Genomic DNA, 11400 nt, shown 5'->3' on the forward strand with positions numbered 1-11400 from the left:
ATATATATATATATATATATATATATATATATATATATATATATATATATATATATATATATATATATATATATATATATATATAGATAGATAGATAGATAGATAGATAGATAGATAGATAGATAGATAGATAGATATAAATTATCAAAATGACCTATATTAGTGCTGAATTCATAGTTTTCGGGGTCGCTGAGATGAACAATGACACTTCCGATGCCGTTTAAATCCAAATTCAGCCAGCAATAGTATTATTATTTTTTTTATTTATATAGATTACTTATTATTTTCTGATTTTTCATTATATTTTCTTTGTTTCTATCGATTTAGGAGCGCTTCAGTAGTAGTAAAAATTAAGTGATTAACGGAATGGAACATATTATTAACTTTTCTTATTTCAACCTAACGAAATGGGTAATTGAGAATTAACTAGTAATATTATAGGGCAAAAAGACAGGTTCTTTACATTTACACAGAAATCATTATACAAAAAAAAATTGTAGCAAAATTACAAGTTTGATGCGTTTTTAATTAGTGAACCAAGTCTATCTGGAGAAACATGCTAATGTCGCTCACTGTATTGCAAATATAACAAAAATGTCACACATCGCCAGTTCAAGATATAGTCATGATAGACAGACAGTTGCTAATTGTTTAATACCTGTGTCTCTCCTTGAGATTCCGTTACCACACAAAGCTTAATACGAAATAATAAATTTTGTATCATACACTATTAATCAATGTCAATCTATTGTCATGTACAATTGTACACGATTAAGTAATGTCAAGATGAAAATGGTTGTCTCGAATATCCAGCATAAGAAAGAAATTTTGAACGAATTGTAGAGGTCATTATAAACATAGGCTATTTTCATAATACGTAATTATTTTAATCTTTTTTTCCTCTACTCCAAAATTAGTGAATGTTCCAAAAAACTCCTGTCAGTTTCCATTAACAAGAATTATGTATTGTGAGGAAAGTAGATTTGGAATTTGCGCTGGAGTAATTAATCCTACGGCGAGTAACGAGCTCAAAACTGTGTAGAGCCACAGAAGCGTCTGTGGGAGCGGTGTCACGAGGGACCAGTGGAAAAGGCTGCTGGAATGATGAATTGCTGCAAAATCTCCAAAATCCGTCTTCCGTGGCCTTTCTTTCCGTCTGCTGGGTCTCCCTTTGTGATTAATGTCGCTTGCAAGGAAATGTTTTTACTGTCTTTCACTCTGACAGACACAAGGAACGAACTTAGCCACCTGACATATTGATAATAAGTACACATGAACAAAGATATCCCCATTGTCTAAAAAAAATCTTTTTTATCTACTCCTACAAATACAGGACATATGAGAAAGGAAAGCATTCCTTCAATATCCAAGTGCCGTTTCTTAATGGAAAAAATTTGATTTACAAATTTATGTTTCACTAAGAAATAGGGTATCATGATTTTCATGAACACAAAGAAAAATCAATGATTATGAAATAATTTGGTGGAATGAGAATGTAAGAGAAAGTGTAAAACTCCGGGTTAACCCACGGACACGTTTTCCACTGCAAACTCACTTGGAAGAAAAACAAATCGAGGAGAGGCGAGCGTCTTTCTATTGAGCCCGCGTAGAGCACAAAGGAATTCAAATTATTGTTTTCAATGTAGTACCGACCATTTTATTTCATACGCTGTTTCTTCTTTTTAACAGTAGGTTAAAGTGTCACCGAGAATTCCTTCTTCCTTTTTTGGACTTTACATGAAACAAAGACCACCATATCATCACGTGTGTGTTCTCTCGCTGAGGATCGAACCCGGAACTACGAGGATATAAAGCAAGATTTCTTTTTTACTGCTATTATTACTCTGTAAATGTTTTCCCTATCTCCTATTTAATGCACAATTCTTCGATGTTTTTCTTATAATTATGAGAATTGCAATTCAAAATGTATGCCTCGTCGAACAGCAACATTTACTTAGTTTAATTAGGCAAAACTCAGTTTTTCCACATTTTTATGTATATTAATTACTAAAAGATCTACAGGGTCTTATCGTCCTTTTAAAGCATTTAAGCCTCTTCACACAAACGTAAAAGTCAATAATCTTTGAGTATTTCTGCTTATAAGATGTGTGAAATCCCTGCTATTAGAATAAGAATGTTACATTTTTGGTTACTTCGACTGTTCGAACAACAGAACCACCTACAACACTAATGATCTTTCTTTCCTAATCTCTATAGTTAGAGCGGAGGAAGTTCCTTGGGACGTCTCAAGGTGAAAATGAAGATATTCATCAGAAGCTTTAATGACTGAGGTCCCTCGAGGTTAATTACACTAAACAAAGGTAAGGAACTAAGTACTGAACTTACTTGGGGTAAAGCCTCGGATGTCCAATCATCACATAGCGGTTGATGGTGATTGCGAGGACGTTAAACAATGACACAGCGACGAGGACGTACCGCAGCATGGGCATCAGCTTGCAAAGAAGATCTCCGTGCGTCCATGCACGGTTGCTGAACACAGAGGCAGTCAGTGGCAGATTGAAGCAGCACAACATCAAATCTGACAGGCTCAGATTGATGATGAACACAGCAGTGGCATTCCGCACCTGCAAATACATAAAAATAACAATTGTAAAACCAGAAGAAAATTAAAAATTTCATAATGTATTTGTCACCAAAGACTCTATTAGATAATGATGTTGTTCATATCTAAATACAGTGGTCTCCAACTTTTTCTCCCCATGACATCGTGGCACACTTGCTTGATCTTTATATATATAACATAAATCATGGTAATATAAGCCTACAATTTTCTACAAAGTAGTGACTCTATAGTCTATGTAGTACTGAGTATTATTGCTGCTGCTGAAGGCGTTGATTAGTATTGTCGATCAAAATATTAATTTCAACTAATTATTAAAGGCTTCATCATTTTAAAATTCTAAAATTTCGCGACACATCCAATGTAACCTCTTAAAACACTGGTTAGGAACCACTGCTTTAATATATGCAGAATAAAAGAAATACTACTAGTGAATTCTCGAAAAGTATCATATCACAACCTTGATCAGATGAATTGAATTGCAAATTTGATGTTACATTATTTACGGCAAAAGTTATTCATAACTCATATGCAAGGAAAACACACTGAGGAAAACCCGTTCTCCGGACAGCGGTATATTGTACAAATATATGTTATACTCTTGTTTACTACAGAAATCAGTACGGAGCATACGTTATCCGTATGCTACATAGGCACTGCCCCTGGATGTTACGTTGCAGGATGTCTGACAACTAACAGTTTTCCGTATATCACATGCATATACTTACATTACATCCCTCAGCTATATGTTATATACGTCCATTTGTATGTGAGATTCTGACCGCCTACATTGTTTCATACAAAAAGTACGTATAGATGGAACACTTATACAGAAAGTATTATAAAACATTAGTTTTCGGTTATATGTCTGTTGTACGTTAAGTCCATAAACTACAGTAATTACGCATGTAACCTATCTTTTTAAATACGTCACCTACAATTTTATTTCTCAGTGTAAGATGTTTCCGGTAACACATGTGTATTTTTTACAAGGTAACACTTATTTAGGGAATATAAGCAACCAGTTCAGATTCAGAATGCACAACACTGAATCTTAAACTCAAGGGATTTGGTAATTTTTGTTCTTACTTATGTACTTTATATGTAAGCAAGTAACAATGCAACATGTGCACTACATGAAGGAGTTTTTGTGTATGTGTGTGTGGTGTGTGATATTTTCTCAATTAATATTAAAACCGAAAGTGGCAGTAGATTTCTCGCTCGCGATTTCAGTTTTAGTAGACATATTAGAGTGGAGGTCGAATACATTCTTGAGAGGCTTAACTGATTGCAAGAAACAACTCTTCGCTAGCTATTACCGTTTTTGTTCTGTAATGATCAATGTTAAAACTGGAAGTGGTTGATTTTGCCACTTTTGGTTTTAAAATATAGATTTAAGTAGGAAGATTCAGGCCCGTATCCAGGGGGGTCAAGGTGGGGGCGGGCCCCCCTAAATTTTGGTTGGCCCCCCGTAAAATTTTCACGATAGACTGGCAAATGAACTATAATATGATGATTAACTATAATATGGTTGCATCGGGCCCCCTACATTTTTGGGCTGGCTACAGGCCTGGGAAGATTGTATATATTCTTTTGTTAGAACGCTAAATCGATTCTACAGAAATAGCTTCTCGCTATCTATATATCGTTTTTGGTCTATTGTAAATCAATATTGAAACCCGAAGTTGTGGTGGATTTCTTTCACTTCAGGATGCAGATAAAATGTACTCTTGAGACACTTAATCAAAAAAAAAAACTACTTCTCGCTATTTATTACCGTTTTTTCCACTATAGTGATCAATGTTAAAAACCGGAAATGGTTGATTTCTATCACCAACAGTGAATGGATCACCTCTATCAATGAACTTCATTCGTTACTTTTTTCCTTCTACATTCTGGCCAAAACTGATGTTGATGTATCAAAGGTAAATAACGGAATGATTTGACAAACGAAAATCCTTTAAAAAAGAATACGATGCTAATTAGCAGACTGCATGTATCATTGTTTGTCTTGTACTAATAGTGACGCAAATATTCCTAAAAAGACACATTCATACTACTTGCAATATTCTCAAGTTTATGTACTTCAAGCAGGAAAAGCCAAAGTAGTAGTACAGACATGCTGTTGACTCTCCTCAAAGTTTCTCATTAGCTTATAGTAGCAAAGATAGCATCCACTCACATCAAACATCGGGGCTGATGTGTAAAAATCAATATCAGAGAACATGAAAGCTTTTCACACTGACTTAAAGGCTAAATTGAAGTAGTAGGATTTTTTAATTCAGATAGAAGAGTTCGTAGGAGGAATTTATGGGTGCGGCATCTTACTCATAACAAGTCACAAAGGAAGCGGCAAAGTCTCCCTTGTTCATTTCCTCCCTGTTCTTCAGGTATTGACAGAGCGCAGGAAGGGAAAGAGAAGCCCTCGATTTATACGCGATTTGAATTGCGTGCAGCAATCGATGAACAGGAAAGGTAAAATTGGTTTCTATCCACAACACACTCTGATAACTAACCGAGTGGAAGTTTCACGTTGCGTTGGTGTGGCAACGAAGAGCTTCGTTCACAAAATGTTAGGGTTCCTTCTTCAAATATGACAATATGAGATAGTTGGGGGAGAACACAGCAAATATTGCTGTATATAATAGAAACCTTTTTTTCTTTTTCAATGCGTAGCCTGTGTATTCTTTTCTGTGATTCTATTCAAAAACATCCTTTATTTCTGTCATTTTGTATTGAATTTCAACCCTAGAAAGAGATTGTTTGTTGAGAAATGTAAATTGTAATATTGGATTCTTCAACCTGGTATTCAGATGCTGAAATTTATTTTCAACTTCCTCCTCTGTTAAGATATTCGTTTCTCAACATTTTTTACTCTAAATAACAAGTGTCGTCTTTGGGCCAACTGGCTGATGCAAGTGCCCTCTGAGGGATGATTGCCTCCTATAGCAACCCATATTAATTCGGATCAAGTCACATGATGCCTCAGTACTGAAAAGAAACGTTAATTCTAGCGAACCGATCAATTCCTAAATAACAATGTGAGAACTACTTTTCTTTTAAGTTTCTGATATTTAATACTGAAATTCCGTCCTTTATAACAGTGATTGGTGCCGAGGCCGGTGGGGAATGAACTATGTATTCAAGTTGATTCTACATGATGGTCTGTGTTTTCGCCAACTGCAGCGGATCCCAACTCCAGTTACGGTTCAGAACATATGCGAAATGATATGTCCCTTCCTCAGGTCTGGCTCGCCCATAAGTAGAAATTAAATGAAATGAAATCTTTGAGTTTAACCTCCCACGATTATGTTCTTCAGGCTAAGGAAAACGATGATTAAAGCAAGTGAATAATGATGGAAGAATTGGTGGAATGAGAAAGTGGGAGGAAACGGTAGTACCCCCGAGAAAACCCATGGACACGATGTTGTTTATCACATATTTACTTGGCAGGGAATTGAACGAGGAACCCCGCGCACCAGAGGTAAAGCGCTCTACCACTGAGCCAACGTACCCCCTCCTCATAGGCGAATTAGGCACAAGCCGTAACTTTTTTGGTTGCTTTGCGGAGTCTGCAATATTAATAAGGTGAATGGTTATTACTATAAACTACTTATCTAAAAGCATTAAAGCTACCTACCATATATGATACCCAGCTTCACCGCATACTTGATCGAAGTAGAATTGAGATTAACTTATATTCAGGTCAGAAGGGTATTTTTAACTTAGGTAAAAGACCTTTTACCTCTCTCTCTCTCTCTCTCTCTCTCTCTCTCTATATATATATATATATATATATATATATACATATATATATATATATATATATATATATATATATATATATATATATATATATATATATATAAGCTGATAAGGACTACCATCCACAGTTTTTGGAATTTGAAATAGAGCCTGTTGAAATTTGGCTTTTTCGTGATTTTGAATAGCCCTAACTCTGAAACTATGCACTTTTCCCCACAGGTCCATATGAACTTTTTCTCTTATTTTGATGTAAGGAATCACCTCTTACAGTTTGTCGATATAGTTCATTAACACCCCATATATATATATATATATATATATATATATATATATATATATATATATATATATATATATATATATATATATATATATATATATATATATATATAGATATAGATATAGATATAGATATATAGATATAGATATATAGATATATAGATATATATATATATTTGTGTGTGTGTGTGTGTGTGTGTGTGTAAATGTGGTATCACTAAATCAGTGGCGGACGAAATATCACAGAGGCACAGAAATATTTCTCGCCTAGACTGTCAAAATACTTAGTTAGCCCTGCCCGTTCTTCATAACCTATATGTTTGCATAAGAACATTTCTTCTAAAAAAACTTGGGTGTGACTCATAGCATCCTTTTTGAAAACCTATTAAGTATTTGGTAAGCTTCCATTGCCGGTTTTTCAAGTAGGAACCAAAATTTCAAACACACACTTTATTTTATTAAATCTGCCATTACTATTCCGCAAACGAGAACAGTTGAGGAAAACAACACTTCGATCAAACGTTAACCTCCTACGCAGACGCCGTTTGGACAACTGATTTGGGAATCTCTACTACACTCACCTAGCGGGAGAACTCTCTACTACCCCTATGAATGCCCGCGTGCATTCAACTTTGTTTCCTTTCGGTCCCCCCTCCTTCGTGTTGCTTACAGTTTGAAAAACAGTAAGGTTGGAATAAGACTATCCTGGCACACCTAGAGGAGTGAGAAGGGGTGATATATATTAATGATCGAAAACAACTTACATTAGTTTCGAATCCATAGCTTTCGGGGTCACTGCGAATAACAGAACACGTCCAAGTCCAAATTCAGCCTCTCTTAGCACCCTGTGGGGGAGGGAAAGGTGAATTGTAAAATTAATTGAAAACGACCGATAATAGAGTCGAATCCATAGTTTTCAGATTACATAAATTGATTGTTGGCAGTTCTGATGCTCTTTAAGTCCAACTTGAGCCCTCTGTGGGGGTCGTGCCCCTACAATACATAGGGGAGTGGGAGGTATGACAAACATGATCGAAAACGACTGATGTTGGTGTCGAATTCATAGCTTTTGGAGAATCCATAGTTTTCTTGTTAATTAATGCCTTTTAACCTTTAATTATCCAGAGTCTCGTAAATTCTCTTGTCCGTGATAGGCTTTTTTGGAACATTTAAACTCACAAGTAAACCTTACGTTTGGGTGAATCGAGTTGCTGACTGAGACACATATGAGAAAGTAGTACTAAATGTGGTCAGTATTTCAGTGAAGTTGTAGGTGCGAAGCTCCAGAGGTTTAGGAGATACAGCTACCAGAACATCACATGGAAGTACAGAATAGTCTTCATACAGTTGGAGGTAAAAGCTCTGTAAGACCTCTTGTAACGACAAAAGGTGAATAACAAATATATGGGTACATATTAGAACTAGGGGAAGTCATATAGTAAGGGTATACTTGACGGCGACCATCTTGAAATCCGCCATTTTGAATTAAGGTTAAGTTTTTAAAATAGGAGTAGGGTCATGTGATACATGATTTAAGGCGCAAATTTAATCAGAAGAACAATGGTGACGTTCATTTTGTTTTTCACGCAACTGGTAAAACATACAGGGAAATTAAATTTTGTTGCAGCATATGTATTAGTCCTTTACCCCCCCCCCTTGTAAATTTTGTGTTAATGATAATAATTAAATAAAAAGCAGGTGGATAAATATTAGGTCTATGGTAAGAGTTGCCTTGATGGCAGCCATGTTCAAATCCGCCATTTTGAATCAGACAAAAGTTTTAAACAAAACGCATAACATTGACGTTATGGTAAAATTTGCTATTAATAAGGTGTCACTATTATGCGTTTTGTTTAAAACTTTTGTCTGATTCAAAATGGCGGATTTGAACATGGCCGCCATCAAGGCAACTCTTACCATAGACCTAATATTTATCCACCTGTTTTTTATTTAATTATTACCATTAACACAAAAATTTACAAGGTGGGGTAAAGGACTAATACATATGCTGCAACAATATTTAATTTCCCTGTAACTTTTTACCAATTGCGCGTAAATCAAAATTAACGTCACCATTGTTCTTCTGATTAAATTTGCGCCTTAAATCATGTATCACATGACTCTATTCCTATTTTAAAAACTTAACCTTAATTCAAAATGGCGGATTTCAAGATGGCCGCCGTCAAGTATACCCTTACTATATGACTTCCCCCTAGTCCTAATATGTACCCATATATTTGTTATTCACCTTTTGTCGTTACAAGAGGTCTTACAGAGCTTTTACCTCCAACTGTATGAAGACTATTCTGTACTTCCATGTGATGTTCTGGTAGCTGTATCTCCTAAACCTCTGGAGCTTCGCACCTACAACTTCACTGAAGTACTGACCACATTTATTACTACTTTCTCATATGTGTCTCAGTCAGCAACTCGATTCACCCAAACGTAAGGTTTACTTGTCAGTATGTTTTCCTAACATTAATGTAATAATGTAGTATACTATTTACATTTTCTGAAAATCAATCAACTTTCATAACATTTTTAATGTCTTCATACACTGGTGGAAAATAAAATTGCAACACCATCAAATTGTTTTTCAATCTGAACCGCATTTACTCCACAGACAGTACATAATAAGCGTATGAAATAATTACACTGCCATCTTTACATTTGTATTTTATAGAGCCTCCATGGACAGCAATGCAGGCACGGATTCTTATATGCGTGCAATCATAGAGATGGCGGATACGTACTTATGTACATTCTGCCATGCCTGCTTGACCGTGTTGCCGAAATCAGCCACAGCTATAAGTGGTCATGGAGCAGTTGTCAGTTGTCGACCTATGATGTCCCATACATGTTTGAGAGGAGACAAGTCTAGGGAGTGTGCAGGTCAAGGAAGTCGTGAGACACCTTGCAGAGCACGTTCTGTTGAACGGGTAGTATGTGTCCACACATTATCTTGCTGAAAATGTACATGACCCTCCTGTCTCAAGATGGGCAGTAGAACTGATTCCATCACATGTCGCACATAAGAGGCGCTTGCCAATGTCCCATGCGCAAACACTAAAGATGAACATAAATTGTAGCTGATTGCATCTCACATCATAACACTTGGGGTGGGACTACTGCGTCTTTCGTAAACGCACTGTGGGTGTAGACACTCTCCAGGTCGACATCGCACTTGTAGTATATCATCATTCGCATACCGACAGAATCGGAACGCCATTACCCCTCCAGGTGATCCTTTGCTAACACAAGGCCAGCTGTGTACGCAATGATGTGGCATCAGTGGATGACGGGCAATTGATATGTATGCCCAAAGTTCTGCCGCTAGTAATCGGTTACCAATGTTGTGTGTGGACACTCCAGAGGCCACATTTCGTCAGATGTTGGAAGTAGCACTTGTGTGGTCTGCCAATGCTGCCCTCACAATACGTCGATCTTCGCGATGTCCGTACGACAAGAACTTCCAGAACCTTCTCTGCGTTCATGGGAATGGGCTGATATCCATCGCTACACAACAGATGTATAACGGTCAGCGTGGTGGCCGATTAGATGAAATGCCCAACCAGCCTCTCGAAGACACAGAATACGACATCATTCGAACTCACTCGTTTGACTGAATGGAGGACAATTGCGTGGTCGTGGCGTGTTGTCTTGCTTGTGTTTACTGTTTGAATCACATTAACTCACCTGCTAATCTTCTGCTTCTACTCATTCTCAAGACAGAACACAGATGGCGCCAATGTCACTCTGTGGCGCAGCCATCTGTTGGCGAAACAGGTACAAAGTTAATCATATACTCCACTACAATCATAGAACCTAATAGTGGAAACATATCTGTAAAACTAATGTATCAAAGGGTGTTGCAATTTTCTTCACCAGTGTATAATTATCTAAAGTTTGTTCTTACAAAAACATATACTAGTCCTTGAGCTTGTGTGATATTTACATGGAGTGAATTTAAACTTTAATTTATTCAAAAATAAAAGGCGTATGATACTTGTCAACTTTAATGGATTAATATTTAACCCTAATTGAACAATTTGCAATATTAGTTAAAACAGGATCCAAGATACGGAAATCAAGAATTGTAGGGTGGTTGCACTGGTTCAAGTTAAATATTGAGGCTAACTCAAAAACTTTAACAGCTTTGGATTTCATGCTTTAACAGCTTTGGATTTCATGCTTTTACATTTCCATTAATCCAATTTATACATAGAGAATTACAGACTTTGGGGCAAGAACCCAAGTCAAAAAAGTGAACGTGTAAAAGAGATAGCTTCATAAGGATTTCTCCTCATCCGATTTTCTTCAAACTTGGCACATATATACTAGACTGAAAATAAATCGACACATGTTTTTTGTTTCTTTCGGAAAATAGGTAATGGGGGGCAAAGGAACCCTTTTCAAAAAAGGGTTCCCTTGATTAAAATGGCCACTTTAAAGAAACGAAGCTCTGCCGATGCAAAGATGACTTCAAAGTAGGAAATACGGATTCTGTCGTTTCTGTGAGATGATGATTGCAGGAACAATGCCCCATTCGAAATGACAAAGGACCCCGCACAATCCTTACGGAAATTGGATTTCAATGGAATTGCTTGAAACCGTGATATGTTGTAGATACTGTGTTCCTAAGAAAAAATCTCAACGGGCACTATCACAAAGCACAGACCGTTTAGCCACTACAGGGCCACTTGTTCTGAAAACAGACGAAGATAACGACATTCTGGATTTCGGTAAAAATGACTGAAACGTTGATATGTTATAGA

The 11400-nt window shown here is 36.5% G+C and overlaps 1 protein-coding gene across 1 annotated transcript in view; it reads right to left on the reverse strand.

Moving 5' to 3' along the window:
- LOC145695192 (G-protein coupled receptor moody-like) overlaps positions 1-2581 on the reverse strand; it is a 92197-nt gene extending 89616 nt beyond the window's left edge. Inside the window, exon 1 of the mRNA XM_081772163.1 lies at positions 2347-2581. Within this exon, the coding sequence (XP_081628289.1) occupies positions 2347-2534 (188 nt within the window). The 5' untranslated portion in view covers positions 2535-2581. The remainder of the gene's footprint in view (positions 1-2346) is intronic.
- Between the last annotated feature and the right edge of the window lie 8819 nt (positions 2582-11400).

Source organism: Thermobia domestica, chromosome 9 (assembly GCF_964235325.1).
Source record: "Thermobia domestica chromosome 9, izTheDome1.hap1.1, whole genome shotgun sequence".
Taxonomy (NCBI): Eukaryota; Metazoa; Arthropoda; class Insecta; order Zygentoma; family Lepismatidae; genus Thermobia; species Thermobia domestica.